General features: G+C 40.2%; 3 protein-coding genes across 10 annotated transcripts; all 3 read right to left on the bottom strand.

Annotated features, from left to right (window-relative positions):
- Window positions 1-2591: 2591 nt before the first annotated feature.
- On the bottom strand, window positions 2592-9901 carry asmtl (acetylserotonin O-methyltransferase-like). 2 transcript variants are annotated; one of them, XM_080479205.1, is made up of 15 exons: window positions 9838-9901; window positions 9057-9172; window positions 7732-7863; window positions 7593-7640; window positions 7435-7499; window positions 7290-7354; window positions 6991-7099; window positions 5959-6196; window positions 5666-5881; window positions 5021-5183; window positions 4606-4805; window positions 4388-4520; window positions 4152-4292; window positions 3682-3804; window positions 2592-3041 (listed from the first exon to the last, which is right to left on the bottom strand). In XM_080479205.1, exons 2-15 carry the CDS (start codon window positions 9147-9149, stop codon window positions 2836-2838), a joined length of 1932 nt encoding a protein of 643 aa, XP_080335331.1. In that variant the 5' UTR covers window positions 9150-9172; window positions 9838-9901; the 3' UTR covers window positions 2592-2835. The 2 variants fall into 2 exon arrangements, 1 of the variants encoding a protein (XP_080335331.1); XR_013935943.1 differs by having other exon boundaries at window positions 3015-3041; window positions 3682-3801; window positions 4148-4292.
- Window positions 9902-11518: 1617 nt separating this feature from the next.
- p2ry8 (P2Y receptor family member 8) lies at window positions 11519-15970 on the bottom strand. 2 transcript variants are annotated; one of them, XM_080479214.1, is made up of 3 exons: window positions 14916-15114; window positions 13901-14220; window positions 11519-12711 (listed from the first exon to the last, which is right to left on the bottom strand). In XM_080479214.1, exons 2-3 carry the CDS (start codon window positions 14191-14193, stop codon window positions 11976-11978), a joined length of 1029 nt encoding a protein of 342 aa, XP_080335340.1. In that variant the 5' UTR covers window positions 14194-14220; window positions 14916-15114; the 3' UTR covers window positions 11519-11975. The 2 variants fall into 2 exon arrangements, with proteins under 2 accessions (XP_080335340.1, XP_080335339.1); XM_080479213.1 differs by lacking the exon at window positions 14916-15114 and adding an exon at window positions 15701-15970 and having other exon boundaries at window positions 11521-12711.
- A 1965-nt stretch (window positions 15971-17935) lies between these two features.
- On the bottom strand, window positions 17936-25397 carry upf3a (UPF3A regulator of nonsense mediated mRNA decay). Of its 6 annotated transcripts, none has more exons than XM_080479211.1 (10): window positions 25203-25397; window positions 24062-24168; window positions 23883-23965; window positions 23631-23729; window positions 23352-23462; window positions 23203-23258; window positions 22962-23120; window positions 22726-22859; window positions 21816-22101; window positions 17936-19183 (listed from the first exon to the last, which is right to left on the bottom strand). In XM_080479211.1, the coding sequence occupies exons 1-10, from the start codon at window positions 25341-25343 to the stop codon at window positions 18995-18997; spliced, it is 1365 nt and encodes a 454-aa protein (XP_080335337.1). In that variant the 5' UTR covers window positions 25344-25397; the 3' UTR covers window positions 17936-18994. The 6 variants fall into 6 exon arrangements, with proteins under 6 accessions (XP_080335337.1, XP_080335335.1, XP_080335333.1 ...); XM_080479209.1 differs by having other exon boundaries at window positions 23883-23989; window positions 25203-25389; XM_080479207.1 differs by having other exon boundaries at window positions 17937-19183; window positions 22726-22877; window positions 23883-23989; window positions 25203-25389.
- Window positions 25398-26306: the final 909 nt, after the last annotated feature.

Genomic DNA, 26306 nt, shown 5'->3' with positions numbered 1-26306 from the left:
TGGCCGCCTGCAGCTTTGCCTCAAAACTGAAATCCAAGCAGTTTATCTGCAAGTTGTTAGGGACTAGTGTCACATCCTTCCGAGAAGTGAGAGTATGCTACCATAGCAAATGCTTAAAGCACACATTCATTTCCTAAACCTAACTAACATCGTGCCCAATTCGGATAGTTTGCTCTCGTTTAATGTTCAGCTGATCACTGTTATACAAATAAAGCTTCAGCTGCTGGAAAGAATTAAGGCTGTTGAACGAAACAGGGATCTCTGTGGCTGCTCATGTGTCCTAGAAGAGATCTGCGGGGTTTTAGTGCCATCTTGAGGAGATGTAGTGACATAACGGGGAAATATTCCCTTGACTTTTTCCAGCTGCAAAATTCATCATTCACTCATCGTAGCTGCTTCGTCAAACTCAGCAAACACCGAGAGACGGATAATAACATTCAGGTCATGGAGAGGGATCACTTAGCATCGGACTGTGGGAGGAAACCCACCCAAGCCCCAAGAGAACATGGAAACGCACAATATTCTCACTATGAAGGGAGAGCATTAACCACTATACGACTTAGCGGCCCACCTTCAGTTATTCCACTGTCAAATCAATGAGTGGGCTGCATTTAGAAGGAAAAAAACTCATTGAGGATGAGAAGATCAATATTTAGAAGTAGGGTAATGACATTTAAATTGAAAAAACAAAAACACACCTTTTTTTGAAAGTGCAGTTATCAAAAAGCAGCTATTTCCTTTGTTCGTCGTCATCTCCAAGCAAAACTGTCCTCAACTGGCAGGGAAAAAAAAGTCGGTTGAAGTTCAAATAAGTTAAAAACAGCGTGGACAGATTCAGTGGAGGTTTCGAGGCAGACGAGTAGCAAGAGTTAAACGTGGGGACCTCCCAAAGAGACCAAACTGAAAGCTGACACCGAGGCCTGTTTTTAATATCAACAATATTCAGTGAAGCTCCATCCATAATTCTAAATCGCTCCATTCAGGCCGTCCTGCAGTCATTCAGCAGCAAATCCAATGTTTGTGTTTCCTGAATATCAAATCTAATTAAGGATTTAAAGTACAAGTAATTAAAGTAGGAAAACATCATTAAAAGGAAATCAGTTTCTGAAATTAGCTTTTCTTTTAGAAAATGCACTGGAGACATGAGTCAAACTTGAGGTGGAGGCACACAAAATTATAAACACGAAGGGTTGTTTGTTTGTTCATTTAGCGTAATTATTTATCTTTTGTAGAATTAGCTGGGTTTTTGTCTCTCTTTGTAAAGACGAAGCATAACACTTCTTAATTTCCCACTGTCAATATTAATATCATGTTGGACTCGTCCCCCTTTGGTTACATCATTCTCTTGTTCTCCAGTGCAATTAGTGAGATTTCCAACAGCAGCTTCAGTCGTGCAAAACAAGAACAACTGTTTGTAAACAGTCAGTTCTCACATCGTGTGACATTTATTTCAGTTTGTATGGTGGAAAACATACAATACGTTCTCCACTACACTGCTGGTTTAATTGATCAGATTTGTATTTTATTTAGTTTTTATCACAAAATTAAAGGTGGGAACTTTATGCAATAACTTCACTTCGAACATGAGAGGGAAATAAGATTTTCTCAAAGTACATTATAACCGTCACATGCAATAGATGGTGGACTGTGATTTTTAACCCCAGAAGCTTCATCCACACACAAACCAAAACTCCACCCTTTCCCTGGGGTATATTTGACAGTGCATCCATGATATATAAATACAAGTTTGACTTCCCTGATCACTGGCAGAGTCTTCTTTTAGCCTCAAACAAAGTCAAAGCAAACATGAAGTCATGTCCACAGGGTGAACACTGAAATGACATCCGTCTCACATGATAACTCCGCTTAGATGCTATTATTTCTACTTTAATCTTCTTTCCTTCATTGCATCCAGATTGCATCATGATGACAGTTTAGAGGCCGGATGCACACTCTGCAGCCACAGCCATCATCCGGCTGACCACAGCTTGAGCGCTTTTAGAATGACGAAAGCCACACAGCAAGCAGTCCCTGACGGCTCAACTTGGTATTTATTATCGCCGAGCTGCGTTAACCGTTTGTGTACCAAACCTTCTGACCAGGTGTACTATCATTGTACTGGTAGTATTAGCAAAGCACAGTATCTAAATCTGAACATGCGCCATTATAGTTTTAATTATCTAGTACTGGATAAATATAAGTTTATCCTAATAGATTCTACATTAGGCTATCAGGATAATAAAAGACACAAGTAATGCATTACAACTCTAAAGATGAACTGCAGGGAGTGGCATAAAACAATGGAATTACAACACATACTCTATGCAGCAACTTTACACTTCCACTAAGACAAATAGAGTTTGCATTTTTATCTTTGATGTGCACAAACATGAACAAAAACAAATCATTTTTCTAATAGATACATGTTAAACTGCTTAGTATATAATTAAAATAGATTGAATTAATCAACACACGATCAACTGGAACACTTACTTGCATTAATTTGTTAATAACATACTAGAAAGCCTATTACCTATACATAAGAATATTCTCTTCACCCCTGAAAAAAGAAATGCAGCTGAACAAAATGCTTCCTGATTCTGCGGCTTTATTTCAGTATTAATCCAGACCACACCATCATCAATACATGAAAAGACCAAAACGCCATATAAAACGATAATTAGTATGGCTTTACAAAAAACACAAAAGTGAAATAACAACAACCGTTCTTGTTTGTCATCGTTTCATAACATGTAAATGTGCTGCCGTTACCTTCAACACAGTGTATTGTGCACCGTGAGACTTTCAAAGTCGCGTTATTGGGGTTGTCGTCAGTCAGGCTTTGATGCAAAGCATGGCGTCCAGCAGGTTGTCTGTGTGTCTGGTGTGTGTGGTGATGAAACCGTGGCTCTTTAGAAGCAAACTGTATTCTGAAGCGCTCCTCTGTTTCCCCTCGCTCATGCTGAGGGCCTGCAGCAGTCCACGGCTCGGGCCCACCCGGTCTTCATCCAGAAAGATCTCGCTGAGCAGCAGCCCACAGCCTGGGGGTATAACGGAGGAGTAAAAACACAACTTTAGACGACACTGGGGCTTCTTTACCAACTCATTTCCTTATATATTATAGCAGCATGGCTTGGTTGGTAGAGCGGTCGTGTCTGAATTGGAAGGTTCCAGGTTCGATTCCCTTCACATGACACTTCCGCATGCCCAAAGTGTCCCTGAGCAAGACACTGAACCCCAAATTGCTCCCAGCCTTGCATGGCAGCAGTCTCCTTTGGTGCGTGAAAATGTGATTAACGACGTAAAGTACTTTGGGACTGAAAGCACTATATAAGTGAAAACCGTTTACCATAGCTGTAAAAGCAATCTGAGGGATGAAGGTACTCGTTTGTGTACACGCCTTAAACTTTTATAATGTTTTTTCAATGTTCAGAACCTGAGTGGTTGAGGGTTAAAGGTCTTGCTCAATGACTCACAGTATAATCTGTCTGGGGTGGGATTCAAACCAGCTTGCTTTCCTAACCTTTATGAAGTAGTTTCCACCAATACAACAATCTCACACAAGGAAAACAAAAGAGAAAATGTATTGTTCATCATACACACAATTGAGAATATCATACTTATATATACACACAACTATATTTTTATGTTTCATTAAGCCAAAAGAGAAAAACAACTTACCTGATGTGCATGCATCTGCTATTTTACTCAGCAGAATATGAACCTTTTCCTCAGGCCAATCATGGAGGATTCTGGCCAGGATGTACAGGTCTGCTTTGGGTAGTTCGTCTTTAAAAAAGTCTCCTGATCATACAGAAAGAAAAGAAACAGCATAGTTAAGAATCACAGAGGAGTTATTCACAGGAGCATTGAAATGTTCATTGTTTTGCCCGTTAGTTTGTCACTGAACATATAAACAAGAGAATGAAATAGGAAAGTCGTCTGAGCTTTTGAATTATTGTTAAAAAAAAAGAAAAAGTAAAGGCTTTATTACTGATTTTCATGACTTAGGAACTAAATGAAGTTACAAGGAATATTCCGATGACATTCACATATTTTTGATGCTCGTATATGATATTTGTTACTTGGGATCAAACACACATAAATATTTCTACACGTCTTGCTGAACCATTACTGATCTAATCACTGACCTGATGCAAACGACACTCTGTTGTTGGCGTGCCGAGGCTGGAAGTGTTCACGCATCTCAACAACAGTCGGTAAGTCAAACACAGTCACAGACAAACCAGGGTGGGCTTTAGTGAACTCATAAGCCATGGCACCAGTGCATCCTGAATGGGGGGGAGAAAAAAAAAAAAAAGAGAAAGATGTAAAATGGAAACTCCTTTAACAAGCTGAACTGTGAGCTTTGACTTTATTTCCGTACCTCCGAGATCACAGGCGGTCTTAAAGCTGGAGAGGTCAAAGGCCGTCGCTACAGTTTCTCCCGTAACTGAAGCAATGCTGTGCATCGCTTTCATAAACCTCAGTTTGACCTCTCGACTGCTGGAGCAAGCGCCCTTTACATACAGAGAAGACACAAAGTGTGAAAAATATCCAAGTTCATGCACCTCAGCTGAGCAGCATGAGCGTGAGGATAATCACCTGAAAGTTGTCCTTGGCTTTCTTGCTGAAGGCTCTCTCATGCTGAGTCGCCCCCTCCTGCACTGCACTGTCCAGGTGGGAGAAAAGAGGCCACACTGTGTCGTTACAGTGCTGGATGAATCCGTGCAGTGAGAAACGAGCGTCGGATCGCAAATAATGCGTGGCCAGTTCAGTGTTCTCGTACGCTGGCTTCTGGCTCGCTGCCGAAAGTGAAATCACAGTTAATTACAAAGGACTGACAGATCATGAAAAAGAAGGAAAAAAAATATTTGCAAAAACATACATCGGGATATAAATATTTATGAGAACACATATGGAAAACTCTTATTTCAGTATTTCACTTTTTTTTCAGTATTAAATTGCTCCTGATGATATGAAGATGTGATCATTATTTAGCTGATGAGTGTCGACTCACTTCTCTCTTTGCTCTTCAGCAGTCCCAGAGACACACAAGCTTCCAGCAGGCATTGGGTCCCCTTCACCGAAGCTTTGAGCTCATGAGCCACCTGAGCTGCGTCGAGCCCCGGCTTATCGTGCAGCAGGTCAAACACACTCAACTTAGACGCTGTAAACAGTGCCTGCAACATTTTCGGGAAAGAGAAAGAGATAGACGCAATTTGGGTCATTTTACAGTTGGGATGTGTGATGAGCTGAACACTGAAGACAAAATGAAGAAGTTCTCTGATTTCTGTTGACAAACTGATCTTTAAAGTCTGCGTTTCACCACAGCTCCGTAGCAGAGCAGCATCCTGTAGGTCTGAACGATGAGTTCTCAAGTGAAGTAGTTCAACACTTTAGTTTCTACAACAACAGGAAGTCGTTTTCCAGCACATCAAACCTCTAGTAATCAGGTCATCTTTACACTTCCAGCAACAGCATGTTGCTGAACTTGTGATTTGCATGAAGAGATTTTTTTCAAGTCCCACTTATTGTACACAATCAGTATAAAGTACAACAATCCTTTTGAAATGGTTGTATATCTCCAATATGATTGACAAAATGTTTAATACCCACACTGTGCTGTCGGCGGTCTATAGATTGATGCACAGACACCAGTTACCTTTGAAGCTTTGAATCCATCCATCAGTTTAGTGATTTGCTCCAAGTCTTCTTTTTTAGGTGCGCACTCTGTCTCATCGGGAACAAACGGCTGCTGTTTGCGTGTTGCATTGTCCGAGTCGTGGAGCTCAGCCTCTCTGTCATCATGTTTAGACAAGCTGTTGATCAACGTCCAGGACTCTTCACTCGCTTCACTTCCGTTGATCGTCTTTTTCACCTTATGGGAAAATAATATTTTGTTGAAATAACGATGAAAGCACAAATAGAATTTGTACACAATGGTGACAAAGGAACCTTATGAGCCGGACTGGCTGAAGGGCTGCTCATTGTTGGCTGTCCACCTGAGCCATTGTGGCTCAGGTGGACAGGCTCGCTTTCCTCCTCTGAGGAGGAAGTCGGCCGGTTGTAAATGAGGTCAAGCTGTTTGCAGAAGTGGTTGAGGGGGAAACCCACGACGTTGAGAAAGTCTCCGTGGACAGACTCCACCAGCATGCCCCCAAGAGCCTGAATCCCATAACCACCAGCCTTGTCCCTGCGCAAATACACAAAGAAATAGGTTACAGTAAAACATTGATTTCAATCAGCATAATGCTGTGACAGGAGTTGGTAACTGGTGCTGATGTTTTTAAGTTTTTTGAGATAAGTGTTATTTTCCTAGTTTTGATTAAAACAGTATAAATCCCATAGTGTTTGGCCCCTTGGCTTTAGCAAAGCATCCCCTGTTCCCAGTTAGTGCACCTGATTGAAGTATTTATCTAAAAAGATGTGGCCTGAACATCTGTTCACAGAAAACTACTGGAAATGACAGCATCTATTTTTAAACATGAGCCATACTTAGTGCGCTTTATTGTTGTAAATAACAGTAGTAGTCAATGTGTAAACAATAGTTTCAGGAAGGAAAAGGACAAAGGAAATTGGGAAATGTTTGTGATTTTGGTCATTTTTATGGCACTTTACAAGAGATTTGATTATGGACTCAACATATATCCTTACCCCTCACCTATATAATATTGTAGTATTGAAAAAAGGGTTGAACAACAAGCAAGAATCTTTAGATATGCGATTATACAATCTTGACATTCAGATCGAATCAAATGTTATGTTCTCGTTGACTCGAGTCCAAATCTTTACTTCGAGTGAACACTAACATGGCAAAGCAGACAAAGCAAACAAAGCTGGAACAAAAGTCAAAGTCTAAAAAGCAACAGGTCTACGACACTCACGAGCTGTGTAATGACCTCCATTGATCAAATGTTTAATAAGGTCAGTAAACAGAGAGGGATCAATACCTATTGCATGGGTGAAAGTTCACGGGCTGATACTCACATGGGTTCACCACTATTGATGTATTCCCACAGCATATCCTCGGAGAGATCAGCAAACTTCACCTTTGTTTCTTCGTAGAAGTCCATCAACTGATAATCCACCTCTTCATCTGCAGCCAAATAATTACAACATGTCATCTGATATAAATAAAAACAACCACTCAGATACTCAAAATGACATGCAATGTGGAAAAGCCACTCTGTGCAAGCAAATATGGTTATTGAGGAATTTGAAAATACAATAAAACCCAGATATATGTTAAATGTTTGACAGAGACATAAACCATCACAGAGACTCACTCTCTTTCTCATGACACACGATGATAGCAACACCAGTATAGACACTGTGCTCTTTCCCACTCAGGCTAAATGAGACACAAACACAGAAATGTTAAGGTAAATATGCTTCCGATATCTATTCTGGTGCCATGTACATGATACTCACCTTGACAGCATCCTGTACGCGTCATGTTTGTTCACTGGCTTCTCCAAAATCATGCCATTTACAGTCTGAGGAAATTACGGCAAATGAACCAGTGCTCACAACGAAAATATACATAGAAAATCTTTATTTTCCAGAAGTTAACTTTTAATCAATCTTACCACAATCGTGTCTGCCCCAATTACTATATCTGGAGTCTTCCGGTGTTTCTAAAGCCAACGAATACGCAAGATGTTAATAAATGCTGTTTGAATGTTAAGTAATACATTCTGTCATTCAAAATAAGACTGTTTAACTCACGACAGGCATCCTCCTCGCCACCTCCAGGGCCTTCTGCTTGGCCGTCTCCACGGCGTACTCATGAGGAGCTTTAAAGAGTCCCTTATCAAGGGTTTCTTTAAACCAGGATGGTACAACCTCGAAGCGCAAACCCTGACAGACAGGATATCACGCCAAAAGTAAGACTAAGCTTTTACAATTTATAGATGACATACACTGCAAATAGTCCTTTTACATAATATTCATCAATCCTCTATAATAACAATGTCATGTTGTTGCTTTATAGTAAAAGAAACACAACATTTGCACTCAGTTTTCTGCACATATCAGCATACTGGCATTGTAATTGTTTTTGTCTATATTCATAGTTCTTGATTTTACTAATACTTGGCCGGAGAAGCAGACTTAGGATCAGGAGCTCGAAGGCTCAGTCCCCACAGCAGACAGGCCGCAACCTGCTCCCTGGAGCGCGGTAACATGGCCGCCCACCGATGGGTCAATTCGGAAAATAGGAAAGGGATTGACAAAGTAGGATTAGTTTTACTTTACTTCTCATTCTGTTTCAAGTAGTTTTGCATCTCACATCCTTTTACGAAATACAGGTCAATGATCACTGTAAAACTATCCAGTTTTGTTAATTGTCCTTTCAAACCATTTTTCATGTTACATGTTAATTATATATAGTGACTCTCTGTGTCCTTATTCTTATCATTATTTTATTTGGCAAAAACATTTTTAATGTGACTTTTTTTTACTAACCCTCACGCCGAAAATGATAAAAGGATAAGGATGTTTTTGGCACTCTTCCCTAGACATGTCCACTTTTCACAGCCTGTCACATCCATTGTTTTCCAAGGGCTTTTAAAGCATGTATTTAAATGGACTGGTTCTTGAACACTTTGTTTAGTGTGACATAATCCACAAGCAGCTGCCCTGTGCATGGCTCGACTACACAAACAGAGGGTGCAGATGTCAGAGCAACATCCCAACTAAACTGCCCACAGATTCCATGTGTTTTATTGATTGCATTATTTAATTTAAGACGGCCTTTCATGTTCTTTTAATGCATCTTTTTTCTTGACTTGAAAATGAGCTGCTACAGCTTGTAGTTTGATTTTCTATAGATGAGAGGCATCTTTTATTAAATCATCTATTCCCAGAGATTATTATTAGTTTTATCGTTGACGAGATTATTTGGGGCATAATAAAAAGTCCATCTGAATTTCTTTGTTTTGTTATAGATAGTTATTATTGGTATCTCGAGGTCAGGTCAAGTGTTCTCTTTTTTAGGACTCGAAACACCCTAAGTTAAATCAATTCTGATCATCTGCCTACATAGTACATACTGCATTGCGGAGTATCTCCAGTCTGCTCGGAGAGGAGCTGGCCAGTACCACCAGTTTCCCGGAAAGCTTGGAAATGACAGGGTTCAGCACCATGGTGGCCTCCTTGTGAACCTGCCCTAAAGATGAACAGAGTAAAACATTACCGACGTGACCTCAGTTATGTCAGAAAGCAAGAAAAACCGAGGCGGCAGCAGCAGTCCACGGAGTAACCATGTCAACTTAAAGTACAACATAATGAAATTATCTACAGGCAGTTAATCAACTCATTATTTTTCATCAAGAATGGCAGAAAGCACTCCCTTGTTTCAGCTGTTTTATATTGTTTAATAGTACATTATAGTTAGGTAAATACTGCTGGATTTTGGACAAGCTTGAAGATACCTTGTCAGTGACACTGATACAATAATACATGTGGGAATGACTTTAATAGAAATGCATTCAAAATGAGCAGGAAGCAGGAAGCAGGAACCCCACAGCGTGGTATCATTGCTGAGATAGAAGACAATAAATAATCCTAAGGCAGTCGCTCAGGATAAAAACACGACAAAGCACGTAAATAAGACATTGATGTGAGAATATGTCCTGCACAGCTCACGAGACTGAATCTGACCAGATCACTTAAGTCTCTTTTCTGCTCGTGCAATGAGAGAAAAAGTCAACTTATGAGCGAGTTAAGCCCATAAAAGGTAAAGACATGAACGACTTTTAACAAAGTTTCATGCTTTGAATTCTTTATGACAGTCGATATACGTTCAAAGTTATAAACTGCACCACGTCCTACCTGCACACGTCCGGAAATCGACCGCGAAGAAAGCTGCGTGCTGCGTGCCGCGTGACCGACGTAAAACGTCGTTACGCAGACGTTATGACGTCTCGTACGTTGGGCGGGAAAGAAAAGTTGGAGTCCAGTTAAAGGAGCAGTGAGTGAACATGGGTGTTAAAATATCATTCATGTAATCAAAACACGAAGCTTTGAAACATCAGAAAGATTATGCTATAAATGTGCAAACAAAATATAAAGTTAATCCATTATAAATGTTAAACATAAGCCGGTTTTAGAGTCTTACTGTAGTTTGTAAATCTAATTAATTGCCTATGGGCAAGAATTTTGAATAAGAAATAATCCATCTTCAATATTGCTTTTTTTTTTTTTTTTTTTTTTTTTTTTTTTAACAACTAACAGACAAACACAAATGAACATGCCTAATTTGGGTTCACCAATTACATTTCTTTTTGTTTTATGTTTTTTTTTTTTGTTTGTTATTTTTACTGTGAAAGGTAAGCAGTACCAGAAGAAAACATGAACACTCAGCACAGAAATGTCTGGCTGATATTTAAATCAAAAACCTTCTCATTAGCAGGAGGGAGCACAAAACCACCTATCCATCCATCCATTAATCCATCCATCCATCCATCCATCCATCAATCCATCCATCTACAGCATATCACTTATCCTGTTGGGTCATGGGGCTCTGGAGCCAATCCCAGTTTACTATGCATGAGGAAAGGCTACACCCTGGACAGGTCTCCAGTCCATCATAGGACAACCCCACAGAGACAGACAACCACACACATGCACATTCACAGTAGGGCAATTCAGGGTCACCAATTATTCTCACACGCATGTATTTGGGGCTGTGGGAGGAAACTAGGGTACCTACAGGAAACACAAACACACACACACACACACACACACACACACACACACACACACACACACACACACACACACACACACACACACACACACACACACACACACACACACACACACACACACACACACACACACACACACACACACACACACACACATTTGAACAGTCTCTCTGTGACGTGAGAGCACTAACCACTGCATCAAATAGTGTTAACTTAGAGTTAATCGCATGAGTTTCACTTTTCTATTCGAAGTTAAGGCTCTACCATATTCAAAAGGACAAATCAGGTATATGGTTTACCTGGCAGGCTTTATTTTCCTCCAAAGTATGGAAATTAACGAAGCACTGAAAGAAAAGGGGCTGGAGATTGCAGCCACAAAGACAGGAAGGAGTGGGACCTCAAACATCAGCAGAGGCCCCTATCTCAACCCCCAAACCACCACCACCACCACCACCAACACCCCCAACTCATACTCATACTGTATGTGTCTCTGTGTCAGTGTGATAGGCTGGACATGAAAGGTCTTGAGATCATGTCAGTTATGGGCATAACAAACACATAGACTGACATTTTAACACTCTGTCACAACCTAGACTCATTGCATTTATGAGAATAACTGCAGATGCAACTTCAGAATGAGTTTTAAGTGCGTGTTAAAATGCTGCCGCTTTGCACACTTTGGCTGTGATTGCGAATAATTCAAAGATAATAATCATTTTTTACAAAGATTTTAGACTCTATAGCTGGAGAACTCAATCTTTTCTCATGCGGTATACTCTGTAAAAAGTTTGACAAACACTATAATAACTAAAAATGCTTTTATTTTTTCACGATGGAACAACAAAAACAAAACATTCTTTGGATAGGAATGACAATACAGAGATATATACATAGATACTGATATCCAATGTTAAAGGTGATACCAACAATATTTAAAAAGAATAGAATAGTACATATGCTTTATTAACATTTTATTTACACTTCTAAATGCAACACATTTTCTTCAAAAATATACAATTTGATTTCTTGATGAAAATATAAAAATATATACATAATGCATGGCCTTTCAGTCTGAACTGTACAACAAGTGAGTTCAGATTTGAGTTTACTCAGCTGCCATTAGTGAGAAGAACTCATGACACTGATTTTGTAATCCACCCCAAGATAAGGTGTTGAACGCAGTAGACAGACTCTGACTCCCATTCACACTTCCGTTGTCACAGTCTTTCACTTTTCTCTCATCCTGTGGCTGCAGTGGTATCAGAAAGACTTTTCTGTATTTTGGCCTTCAAAAGCCAAGTGTGTCGAGTGCAAGCTTTCTTTTTGCTCTAACTTCACTGAATCTGCACTATTCATGCTCTGCAGATTCATTATCTCTCTTAGCTTTTGTCGGAAGTCTCTCGAAGCAAAGTAGTAGATAAATGGATCGAGGCAGCTATTCAGGCAGCTTAAACAGAGCGACAGCTTGTAGGCCATGTAGACAGATTTGCCATAGAAGAGTCTCAACACAGAGTGAGTGAACAGGAGGATGTTGTTGGGTGCAAAGCAGAGTGTGAATACCAGGAGGACAACAAAGGCCAGACGAATAGCCCTCCCTTTCTGGGCTGTCTTGGAGTCGCTTGCCAGCTTGCGTATGACACTGACGTAGCAGAACGTTGTGACACAGAAGGGGAAGAGAAAGAGCACAAACACCATGGTGAGGAGGAAGGCTGCCCAGGCCAGGGTGGAGGGGAGCATATCTTTCTTCAGTACATCAAAACACGTTGTAATCCCAAGTTCAGGGATGGGATATGTCAGGTCTGTGGCCATCAGAGGGTACAACACACTTAGCACCAGACCCCACATCAGGAAGCAGCTGATGACAGCCATGGACTTTCTCTTGGTGGACTGTCTGAATTTCATCGGTCTCACAATGCCCAGGTAGCGGTCAATGCTGATGGCCATCATGGTCAGAATGGAGCAGTACATATTGGTGTAGAAAACCAGGGTCAATAAACTGCAAATGGAAGCACAGGGAAAAGTGTGTTCATATTTTTCTGTTGTGAAATAGCTGGGAGTTTCTTCCCCTATGTGTATATTGTGTTGCATTTGCCGTCATCCATCCTGTTACTGTTTCCTTTGACCTATCTCTGCCAGGAATTGAATAAAGGCAGATGAGTCTGCTTTGGCTTAAGGTTTTTTTTTTTCTTGTGACTTCTCTATCTTTGCTTGCCAACATGGTATTCCTTGTTTTGACCTTCCTTTTAGTTATAATGACTAATCACTAAATGGAATAGTAAGTTTGTCTTCATCAGTACAGCTCAGGGAAGTTAGTTCCACTCTCAAACTGAATTGTTCAAAGAAGTGATGGCTGTCATGTTTAATCTACACATTTGGTGATATGAGTAGCCGGGGCTCTCTTAGAAAAGCACATCTTAATATCAATGAAGGTTGATGAGTAAATAAAACAGTGAATTTCTGCCTTTGTGAGATGATCAAACAGCCAGGTTTGGAATCATCAACTGACTAATAAATTATTAGTAGGAATGGGCAAAAATGATCATCGTGAGGGCTGCAAAATTCCCTCCCTCACTAACAAAAAGCTAAAGTCTGACTGAGCACATCTACCACAATGATTTATGAAGGTTATGGCAGCTAATGTAACATAATAATGACTTATGGCTGTAATTTCAAATAACAAGCACAGATATGGTATTTGTTTACCTTTGAAATAACTCAGTGACACCGTAATTTGAAGTCATTTCAATTATTACCAAGTTCAAATTTGTTTGACATGACCATCACAGTGCTGTCACTTGAGGAACGATTTATTCATTTTTAGAAAAGATGGCTTGTGGATTGCACAATATAGGCCAGGTTTAGTGTTTAGACCTCATCAAACTAACTATAGAACTTTACATCTAAACTTCACATTCCAGTTTTCACAAATATATAATAAAAGTTTTTTTTTTTTTTTTATATATGAGTTTCAGAAGAGATGGAAGTTTTTCCAGGAGCCCATCCACAGATAACAAGGTACTTATAGTCTGCATGCATCCCGCCTCCCCTCAGATCAGTTACAGGAAATGAGGATAGATTTGTTTTCTGGCCCTCACTATGATGAAACTTGCCTCTCACTACTCAAACCTAATCATCCTGCATCGGTCAGTCAAGATAATTATAATGAAAAAAATTAAATAAAATACCTGCACCACTGTGGTCCCAGATTCCAGTGATATCCCTGGAGTTGGTAGGAAACCTGAAAAGGCAGGGCAATGCCCAGAGCCAAGTCGGTCAAGGTGAGATTAATCATGAAGATGATGGAGGGGCTCTTTGGCGAAGTACGAAAGAGGAGGAGCCACATGGACAGGCTGTTTCCTGCCAGGTTTATTGCAGTGACGACCATGTAGATGACCGAAATGATGATGCTGGAGTTTACATCCTGGAGCAGGAATATGGTGGCGTTGTCCAGCTTATTGATGCTGGAATTCACAGCCATGACTGAAGAGGAACGGCCACTGTGTACCTGTAAAACAAACGATTAGGAAATTGATGTTGATATTTTTTTCCCCCTGCAAAGTGAAGATTCAAACCAAATAGCATATACACCTCTCGTGAAAGTGTTGGGCTTTTGTTTGCAGCATTTGAATGAAAAAAAGGTACAAATCTCACTGTAAACCATAACGGAGATCAAAGAAAATTCATCGTATCTTAGGTGATGCATGCACATCTTTTGTTTGCAAAAGTGATTTTGCCCAAAGGTGTGAACTGGAGTTTCCAGGGTTACAACTCATACCAGCTCTCTGTTGCTTTGTGCTGTTTGTGGCAGCACACGTGTTGGGTGGAGTTTTCACACAGGAAAAGGACATGCATGGTTTGTGGTGCAGAGTGCCAACTGTCACTATGGGCACCGTCCCTAAACGAGTTGCTGATAACCCCCTGAAAACTGCTCTTGATAACCCCCTGAAAACTGTTCTTGATAACTCGTAAAACTGTGGTTTTCAAATCGCGTGGCTTCAGCAGCAGGATAAACCGAGGCACCAGGGGAAAGTCCCTTTGTCTTTTTTACATTTTCAGAAGAAATCATGATAAAAAAAAATGATGGTGAAACTGTCAAAACTGAATTATTTGGAAGTGCCCAGAGTCCATCTAATAATGTAAAACCATTCATTTAAGAGAACTGCTTCATCTCTTCACATTTATCAATAAATTCAGACTCACCAGAGGCAAATTAAAGTTAAACTTATTCCAGGGAGGAGCTCATCATCCAACCTTTAAAAAAAAACAACCTCCTGTTTCACAATGAAACTGAGAGATAAAGCGCAATTTAGTTTTGCCTCTGGTTAACAGAGTCAGAGAAAGTAGCAGAGAGCGGTATTTCTTTCACACGTGGTGGAGTTTGAGGAAACACAAACAAATCAAACCTGTGGCATGTACCTCTCTGTCACTGCCACTGTTCCTGAGAGTTACACAATGGAAAGTACATAATAGCCGCAATGTGGCTGAACTTGCGTAATCTGTAGCTACAAAACACAATGGCATGTTCCAAAATAGAGAAATTATACATTTTGGTAAATTTCCTTAAATGCTACAGTAGTGTTTACAAATGTTCATTTTTTCATTATGATAAATATTTGTTGTGCCATTATCATGTGGCAAACAATTTCTAAACATTCTTATGATGTGATATTTTTACATTTCTAAATAACATTTTCACACTGAGTTACTTTTGTATTTCACTTTGTTACTTTTATGTGTGGAAATCAACACACATGTTGCATCGCATCACATGTAGTTTTAACATGTGATGCTAAGTTATGGAATCCAAATCAAATCAACAAACCTAAACTTAACTGTATTTGGCAATAAAAGGAAAAGAAACACTAAAGTATTACGAGTTGAGACACGTGGTGAAATTACAGGTTATTTGAAGGTTGTATAATATCTTTACTGGAGAAATGCAGTATTGATCATAAAGTTGAAATAAGTAGCCTTAGCGGACTCACCTTGGTGAAGACAAAAGGAGGCAAAAAGAATGTCAGTTGTAGATGGAGGTACAGATACTATGACAGGCTGCAAAGGAAATGGTACAGTGCCAGAGAGGGGAAATGGATCATGTGACAATCTTCATCCTAGTAACTGCTGTAACTGTCATACAGTTAGATTCAGTCTTGGAAATGACACTAAAGACTCGGTCATGTCTGAAACGCCCCTCATGTTCCACAGCATGGAGATCACACACATTCACTCCTCACAGTCACCATGTGTGTCTCCCTATTTCCTCCTCGTGTAGTTCAGTCATTACCTCTACAAAAACTCTCTCTCTATAATGGTGGATTAACCACATTGTGACTGAGCAGTATAGAGAGCTTAAAGGAAGTGGAGACGTAATGAAACTGCTGAATTAAATGATTTGGGAATTCCCATCAAATGAGGTGTGACTTTCATTTTTACTATTCAACAGAGATTGAAAAAGAAAAGAGTAGAGGAGTGAGATGAATGATTTGAGAAGAGTAGCTGTACCTGTAGCTTTTTAACAGCAGTACATCAATGTCCCCTATTGTTGGCAGATGGAAACCTCTCCCACATGAAACAAAGTACTAGTCTGGTAAGAAAAAAAAACACAAAAATGAAGAAGTCCCTTTTTCCCCAACAGCAACCAAATAAATTACAAAATACCAAAACCCATGTAAGAAAGAAAGGGAAAAAAAACCCATTGTTTATTGATCCCCTGGGGGAAGTTACAGTATATCTCTACATTCAAGCCGTTCAATTCACACAACCTTCACGCCAATGAACACCCACAAACACAGTTAAACACATTGAAGCGGCTGAAAATAGATGAACCAGGTGAGGAAACGCCATCAACAGGAGTCTGCACCAGGAAACATCACACTGCTATGGTACAACCCGAGGGACCGCCCAAGTCTGCAATTTAGAAAAACCCTTCATTGACTCACTTGTCACATTTGGACTATAGTGCTCTACCAATTTGACACAGAAACACTCATATCGAGGTTGTGGTTGCAAAGCTTCACTCGTTAATTTTGAGGTAAGCTACATGGTTTTACCAGTGGTTCAAAGTCAATCAGATCAAAAATGACACCAAATTCAGTTTTATATTGAATTAGTTTTTTTTCCTTTGGCAAAGAAGCTGTTTTAGGAATGCTTCATGAGGGCCAAAGCAAAATCTTGGGGACCGGGGGCTGCCCTTTCACACATTACTTATTGCTCTTTTCATTTTTCAGACCGAAATCATAAGGAAAAGAAATACATGTCATTTAATCAAAACACACATCGTCAGACCTGAATGTTTTGTATGTCAATGGAGTTAAATTGAAAAAATAAAACTAACCTGGGGGAAACTCATCCTCCCATTTTTAGAGAACCTGGTGAAGACACACTATCTCCTGCCACACGTAAACACACAGTACATATTGCATGCTCATTATACCAAAGAAACCAAACGACACGAAAGTTATATTTTTTTAGTGAAGTGAGACTGTTTTTCTTCACCCATTCACGGGACTGGAGGCATGTGTGTGTTCTTATGCTGCTGGCTTCCTGTTGATTGTGATATAGTTCTGCTTTATCTGGGTACAAGTGTAACAGTCCCATTCGGATTTAAAAAAAAAAAAAATACATTAAACAGTCCAAGTAAAAAACAAAATACCAATCACACCTCAACTCAACAGTATAGTAGTAGTAAAAAAACACTTCAAATAAATAAAGTTAGAGTTGTATAAGTGTGATTGTAAGAACTGGATTAAAACTAAAATAACCCCTCACACAAACCACTACTAGACTCAAGCTTCTCAGTGGTATCAGGTCTAAAGACTAAAGACCGCCAACAGCAGGACGTAAGACTGTATACAGCAAGACTAAACACTGTCCTCAATGGGACTAAAGACTATGTTATCAGCAGGATTAAAGACTGAAGACTGTATTAGCAGGAGTAAAGACAGGCATATTAGCATTTTCATCTGTTGACACTTATGTAACTAAATCCTGCAACGAACTACATCCTGCCTTCCAGCATCACTATAATACAGCTACTATTGAGAGACGCTCGACTTTCTTTCAGTATGACCTGTGAAGCAGGGAGGGACGTCTTTCCCCATAACAAAAATGAGTTTTAAATACTCTTCTCACTCAAAATGACTCATATCTGCCACTTGTTGATGTGTATTATGTTGAAATCAAACAAGGCCTCACCCAAACAGTCAAAGAAGAATAACGGAAACATTGTAAAAATCCCTTAGAAGAGAAGAGCTTTATTTTCTCACAACTTTGGGAAAACAACGATACAAGAGGTACTACACACACGTCAGGTCATGTGCAAAATGTAATACAAGGCTTGTCATATTATTTTCATGAATATTTGCAACTTATCTATTATATCCTTCTTGACTGCGGTAATAGAAAACCATGCAAACAGCATAGAAAAGTTATTAATAATCCAAACTAATGTCCTACTTTTCAGATTGACTTACTGCTAATTATAGAAATGTAGAGAGTGTGTTCTTCCTGGCTCATGAGTGGCTATGTAAAGCTCAGCTCACAAAAAATCTGTTTCTGCTGTATGACACCTTAAAATAAGTCTGCAAAACAAAACAGTAAATAAACATAGAACAGTTTACACCCATTGGATGATCTCATTAGCTCTGCTTTATGCACATAAAATTTCCATCCTTACATTTTCTACATCCATCGTCTAGAAGGGCTGCTTGCTCATATCCAGTTTTATTAAAATCTGTAGGATCATTAAAAACACGCGGGATCTGCAGACTCTATAAAGGCTTACAAAGAGGAAAAGGTCTCGGTTTCAAACGGTCACTATTGAGCTGCCTCTTACATAAAATACGAGCTGAATGGGCGACACTGGAGTTGATGAAAGTGGAAAGCTCAGGTAGTAATTTCATTAAAACACCAAAACTTCAGTGCCAATTAGTGAATCCGATCGGAACCGATAAAGTGCATAAACACAACAGAAGAATAGAAAAACAAACGGAGATGGATTGTTGTGCTCTAATTCTGGGGAATAATACAAGTTAGTTCACGGTATTTCAGACCTTCATGCTCCTGCAAAACAAAAAAAAAATTGAGCAGGAGTCGAAGCTCTGAGCTCTATTACACCTACATACAGATGAAATTACTGCGAGACTGTTTGCTTTTGAAGCAAAAGTCTTCCTCTCTGGGGCGATTCGTCTTGGAAGTTCAACGATAAACCGTTCCAGTCAGTCGACCTCAGCTGGAATGCTGAATTATTCAGTCGTACGCTCTCAGAACAACCCAACTGCTCATTGCTCATCTTTGCCTTTCTCGAACACCTTCTCCAGCCCCGTTGCCATGGCGACCTCGTCATAACAGTGCTCCGCCCGGGGCTCGGGCGAGTGGCCCACGGCGATGCAGTCGTAGCCTTTGCCCGCGGAGCTCATGCGCTTCCTGTTGCGTGCGCCCGGCTGGTAGAGCTGCATGGCCGGGCGGTCCTGCAGAGGGGCGAGAGAGCGGCGACATGGGAGACACAGGCAGCACCCGGTTTCAATACATGCATTCATACGTGAGCTCCCTCATTGAAAGTCTTTGTCTATTCAGCCTTTCACATGCCTTTAACCATTTGTAGGGCAATGACTGAAACCACAAAGATTCCTATAGCAAATAATAAAACATCTGTTGTAAAGTGTAAAACTTACTTCATTCACAAACAATTTGGGAAAAACTTCTAAAAATATGTTGCCAATTTCAAGAGTCCTATGATATGTGGTTATCTGCAAAAAATAATCCTGAATAGGATTTATTGGATGCTTCAGAGGAGGGGCGACAGAAATGGGATCCTAATTGGCCTGCAAAAATATATAATCTGGGACGACATCAAAAAAGTGTAAAAATAACAAATAAGTCCGATACTGCACTTTTTTGCCCCCGGCTAGCTCAGCTGGTAGAGCATGAGACTCACAATCTCAAGGTAGTGGGTTCATGTCCAACGCCGGGTACCACCTTCCCGTGGGCTCACCACCCGCAGGGAAGGTTCTTAATCGGTGCAATGTGATCTGGGTGACGGTGCTCAGACTGCCACGCCCACGACCCGGAAACGAATAAGCGGAAGAAGATGGATGGATGGATGGATGGATGGACTGCACTTTTTTCAACAAAAATAGCAGCTGTTCCAAATCTGTCCACTGGAGGTCCCACTGGTTCAGCAGCAGTGAATAATAGCCCCGATCAGAACAGGCTGTGAGATGCCACAGTTTCATTTGTTCATCCCCTCCTGGACAATAGTTTCTGTCTCTAGATTAGTTTGTTTGTGTTGCCACCTTTTTGAGAATATGTGTTTTGGGGTTAATTTACACCTGCAATAAAGTTTGCTTGTTTCGTTTTTCCCCAACCCTCTGACATTAGCGGCATATGCTTTCATTAGGAAATTAGATTACTGGCGAAAGCTGACTGGAGCTCTGTTTACTCTTGAGAGAATGAGCCATCCTACTAATTCTGAACAAAGTTGTAACTATTCAGAGTGCAATGAGAGACTGTGTGGACGTGGACCAGCTGCATGCTCCACATATCAGAGAGTATTAGTACTGAAGTACGCATACTCTGTTACAATACTAGAAACGCCATATGGTCAGTTCGTGTTTCTTGCAAACAGAGAGTTTACAGAACGGATCACCTTTCTGCAGGACCCTAGTACCAAGTGGTGATTAGGATGAGATTGTGAAAACCTTCTGAAGACATCCAGTGAGAATTTATACCTGTTCTGATGTATTTTCTTAACTGCTAGTTGAGAACTGTGATCTTTTTGATCCGTTTTACAGTTTAGAACAGCCTTTATCACATATAAATAACATTTAGTTGTCATTTCTTCAACCAGATTTTTTTTATAAGTTAAAATGCAACAAAGTAGGTCTTGAAATATTCTTTACCAATACCAAGGTGTTGAAATATGCAGGGGGATTAAGCAAGGGAACAGTTTAGCAGATGTTATGGAGGTAAAAACCCCAGAGCAATCAGACTATAGCCAATGGACACAAATTAAAACCATATAGAATAATCTTATACTTCTAAATGGAATATATGGGAAATATACATTATGGAATCATACACAAATTATGGATAACCCCATCGTCCTATAATCTCTCATTCAAGTATGTACTGTTGTGAAATCACCCCCCTTTCCTTGATCAGTTGTTTGCAGAAATACAACTATAAAAAAAAAAAAGGAGTTTCTCTGTATGCATGGCTTTTGAATTGATCTGTACTTTCAAATTAGGCTAAAACTCCAATAAAATACAATTCTAAAAAAAATATATAAAATACATCTATGTAAAATCTATATAACACTACCATCACATCTCACATTTTCTACACGATAAACACATTTCATTTATATTTACACATTGTTGTACTTTTGTCAAACCAATGTATGCAGAAAGAGCTACAAAGACGTATTTTTGTTTTTATGTTTTTAAACATCACAGAAAGGGGAAAAACTGACTAACAGATATATAATAACTGCAGCTGTATCCAAGAAAGCTCAAAATTGTAATGTTTGCTCGAAATAGCATGTAGCAAATAATTAAAAAAAATAAATATACAATTACAGAATCTTTTTTGTTGCACTTCAATTGAAGAAAAGAGTTGATATTCCTCCCCCTTTAAGAGCAGACTGAGTGAGTCGGTCTTCTGAATCAGGAAATGGGCTCTTCAAGCTTAAAAGAGCTTACTAATTTTCTAAAGGAGAAGTGATTTTACACAAGAGCATCTTTTCAGGTTCTTGCTCAAAATACAAGAGAATATGGTGAAAATGTGTACTGTCTCTCCGGAGGGGATGTTACGCAAAGTCTGATACACTCCTTGAAACAGGCTCATGTCATTACGTGATGTTTTTGAAGCTGAAAGATCTGGGAAGTCCGAGAAGTATGAGTAGAGACTATAAGAGGAACTGGAAAAATGTTCATCCAAACCTTCAGAGCCCCCGAGAGGAAAGAAATCCTTTTCTGGATTGGATTTATTCCATTTTTTATCTCCACAATATATTCAGTCTGTATCAAAAACAGTTCTAAATCTGCATCAAGTAAAACAAAGTAAATCGTCTCCCAATCTCATGCTCACCTTCTCGCTCACCTTGTTTCGGAGGCGCTCCTTCCTATTCACCAGCTCCTCCCTGTCCTCCTTTCCCATCTTGTCTCCGCTCTCGGGGCAATAGGAGTAGTGGTGGTGCCCTTCTTTCTTGGCGCGATCCTGGCAGTAACCCTTCCCCCATTTGGTCTCATCTTTCCGCCGCATGAACTTGTCAAACTCGTAGTGGTGCCGCTGTCGTTTCCTCTCCTCATCCTTCCCCCGGTGGTCCTTGTCTCTTTGCCTGCGTCCATGCTGCTCCCTCTGCTCCTTGTCACTCTCAGGCTGACCTCTAGTGGTCACAGTGGAGATTGCAGAGACTACAGATTAAGTATTTCACACAGGTGTGTCTCACAAAAATCTGAAGATCATTGAAAAGTTCATTGCTAATAATCAGCACTCATCATAAAAACAAAATTTTAATATAGTTTAAAAAAATATTTTTGTGTGTTTTGAGTCTTATAAAGCAAAATTAGGAATAAAAACAAAATCCTGCTGATAATATTCCATTTATGAGTTATAAATCTAATATATGCAGTTCATGTGAAGAAATATCAGAAGAGATCCTTTATAATGAATGAATGTTGTAGTTTATATTTTACTAATGCAACCTATTCCTTTTATTTATTTATTAAAAAGTCTCAATCAGGCTCATGATTAAATACTGTGACGTCTGTATTTTCTGTCAAAGTTGCAGTTCAATTGGTACGCAGTGAAAACTACTAAGAAATGGAAAGTACGTTTTCTTCACTTTACATTTCCCTTTCGCACACACACACACGCACGCACGCACGCACGCACACACACACACACACACACGCGCACACACACACGCGCACACACACACACACACACACACGCGCACACACACACGCGCACACACACAAACAAACACACTAAAAATCCAAACCCTTACTTTTCTTTTGAGTCCTTTGACTTCATTGCTCCTCCTTTCTCCCACTTCCCTCTCTCTGTCGTCTCTCCAGTGTCAGTTTTGTCCTTCATTCGGTCTGAATCCACGTCATCATCCCTGTCACTCTTCTTTAGGAGCTGAAAGTACAGAGAATCCTCCATGTGCATCCAAACATCAGGTAGAATCAACCCCATATTAATCAGCAACTCTGTGATTTTTAGGTTTTTTTTAAGGATTACCTTTATCTTAATGTCTTTATCTGATAATTTCCTTTGCTTCTCAGCCTCTTTTCTCTTGCGTCGCTCCTCCTCTCTCCGCTTTCTCTTTTCCTCCTCTCGTTGCCGCTTCTTTTCCAGTTCTCTCCTCCTCCTCTCCTCTCTTTTCTCCTCTCGTATCCTCTGTTAGAAAAATGAAAGAGATTATTCACATTTTCCAATAAATGTGTACTTCCTTGTCCTCCGGGAACTGTACATATATTACCTGTTTCTCAATTTTCTTATTTTTGATGTACTCCAGCAGTGGCGTTGTCTTTTTAGCTGAAATCAAACCAGCACACAAGAAGAGAGTTGCTCTGTTGAAGAGTTAATCTTTAATTATGAGGAGAATAAAGCGTACATGTGTTGCTGTACCTATGAGCTCTCTGGTCTTGGCCTCTATCTCCCCCAGCAGAGTCTCTGGGTTGGCCATGGACTTCTCTTCATCGCAGGAGTAATTCTCCAAAAACCGTTTATACTCCGGATCTGAAGAAGTGTCACAGCCAGAACGGATTTCACTTCCACCAACTTAGAAATATGTGATGTTTGCTTATTGAACAGAATCTTAAATAAATATAATGTATTTACAAGCCAAACATCACTTTAACAGTCAATAATATTGATCCTAATCAATAAAACTGTGTATTTGAGTACCTTCCTCAATGCTTCCAGCTTTGGCATCTTTCTTTTTTAGCTTCTTCTTGGAAATCTTCTGGAAGGGGGCAAACTCGACTACAGCAGGATACTCCTGACCTGAGTAAATATTGAAATAGGATGCAGTCAATAATCTAACATGTGCTCTGAATTGATTTGTCTGTTTGTTTGCAATTAAATATGCAGTTGTAGAGGTGTGTCAACACTCAAGGCCACTAAAGGCAAAATTAGCTGAAAGAAGTTTAGTTCTACCTTTGTTGTCGATGAAGACGTAGCCATCAAACCGGTCCCTGAACAGCAGGATGTCCTCTGGATTTTTAAAGTTAATATACGCTCTGGAGAACAGGTGAGGATAGAGGCTGTAAACAGAAACACAGGCATCTCATAAATAAGTTGTTGCAATCATGAAGTGACAGTGGACGTTTTCATACCTCTGATCCGCTGGGAAGAACTCAAAATAGTCGTACGATGGAAGCGGACTGAGCTGCTCCTCGAGCTGGTCCTTCGACAGGTAAGGAGGGAGCCTTCGAATCACCACCTGTAAACAGTTGTTTACTCCAGTGAGCGCCGCAAACTGCAACGTAGGTCAAACTCCTGAAAGTGCTGCCGCAGGCTTTAATCCTTTTATAGGACACTTAGGAAATCATTACAAATGAAGACGATGTTATTGTCTCTGTACTTCTATCCACATGCTTTTTTTCCCTGTTTCTTCATTTTCTCTAGTGTTTATTATCAGTTTTATTTAATTTTTTTTAAATCATATTCCGGGATTTTTACATGAGATATTATCCAGTATCTGGTAACTGAAAATGTCAGTTTTTTCAACTTACCAAAGTCTCACACAAATTCCTTGACCTACTGTTCATAAAATTGTGAGTGTTGACACATATCTCATTCTGTTGGACTGCCCCACACCGTCACGTTATTTGCAACAAAGCTGGCTAAACATACCCAAATGCCTCCATTACCGCTTTATTTACAGATTAAACATGTCACCAAATCTTCTATCCAGTGACCTTGTGCACTCACTGAGAGTAAGAAGTGCATTTCCAAAGCTAAACTCAACAGTGTTTGTGTCTTGTCTTGTCTTTTTTATTTTTATTTTTTTTTACACAAATCCTACACAAACTCATTGTTACTTTTAGGGTTCGGGACAAAATTAGGTTGATAAAGTGATTGCTAAATAAAATAGCAGTTCCATTAATTAAAATAGTCGTGGAGTGTATTTTGAACTGTAAACAATGCAGTGACTGGCTGGATGTGGTTGATGTTGTGTGCATTCTTGTAAACAGCGCGTGCAGAGGACAGCAGTGTTGATATGAGAGCAGGATGAAGGTGAGGCGGGTCAGTGTGCTGTCGCTGTCCGCGGTGCTGAACCCTGCTCTTCCTCCTCCTCCTCCTTCTCCTCCTCCACCTCCTCCGGGTCCAGAAAGGTGGTAATATAAACAGGCATGAGGTGGATCCGTGCTGTTGCTGTCCGCGGTGCTGAACCTCCTCCTCTCGTCCTCCTCCTCTTCCTCCATGTCAGCTCTGTAAACAATGCGACACGGCTCCGACGCGCGGCTCACTCACCTTCGTGAACACCTCCTTCTTCTCCTCCTTCTGCTTGAGGTTTCCTGGCGCGTTCTCCTGCTCCCTGGGGAGGTCCCTGAACTGGATCTCCACGACGCCTCTGTCCTTGCCCGTGGGCGCCTGGTCCTTTTCAGATCTCATCTCTCTCCATCTCCCTCTCTTCGTCCTCTCTGTTAAACCTGCGTGTTCGCGCGAGAGTCTGTTAAATATCGCGAGAGGAGAGCGGTTAACCCCTTCATGCCCCCCCATCATCTACTGGGTTTATTTTGAGTCCATTACTGTAGCATTGTCCAAAAATGTTGCATACCTGTCAGATGTTAAATATTAGTAAATGTATTTGAGAAGCATATTTCACACATATGTGATGCACTCTTTTCTGTGATTAGACTGAAATGTCCTGTTTGCCACAGTAATGAACACAAAGCTCTTTCTCTGCCTTCTGTCAGTTAAAAAAAAACTTGAATGATTTTATTTATATTTATGAGAGAAACATGTCAAATCATGCCAATGGTGACAGGGCAAGAGTCCCTCCATCTTCAATACAGCTCTATCCTGTGCAGGGTCGCCTGTTCAGGGTCGCAGGGTGCCGGAGCCAATCCAGCTTATGAGCGAAGGCAGGATGCACCCTGGACATGTCCAGTTCATCACTGGACAAACGACCACACACACTCACATTCCCACCTAAGCACAATTTGGGGTCACCAATTAACCTCACATGCATGTTTTTCGACTGTGGGAGGAAACTGGAGTACCTGGAGGAATCCACACACACCTGTGGAGAACATGCAAACTCCAAACAGGAAGGCCCGGCCAGCATTTAAACCCAAGACCTTCTCAAAGTGGGGCTTGTACACTAACCACTGGACAGGACAAAGGATAAAAAGGCCAAAAAATAGACATGTTTATAGGAACTTCAAATTAAATGTGTTCAAAATGTATTGCATAAAAGACTTCCGTGAAGATAATTTGGATTGAAAGCGAAATACGATTTTTGAATAGCTGAGTGTTTTATTAAATGGTAAATAGCTGTGAAACAGGTCACAAGTCCATGCTTGGAACTCAAAATAAGTTCATGTGAATTACCAAACCTTTAACACAATGAAC

This window comes from Lipophrys pholis (genome assembly GCF_963383615.2).
Source record: "Lipophrys pholis genome assembly, chromosome: 13".
NCBI classification, from domain to species: Eukaryota; Metazoa; Chordata; class Actinopteri; order Blenniiformes; family Blenniidae; genus Lipophrys; species Lipophrys pholis.
The sequence above is the reverse complement of the archived record's forward strand: the minus strand, read 5'-3'. Positions and strand labels throughout refer to the sequence as shown.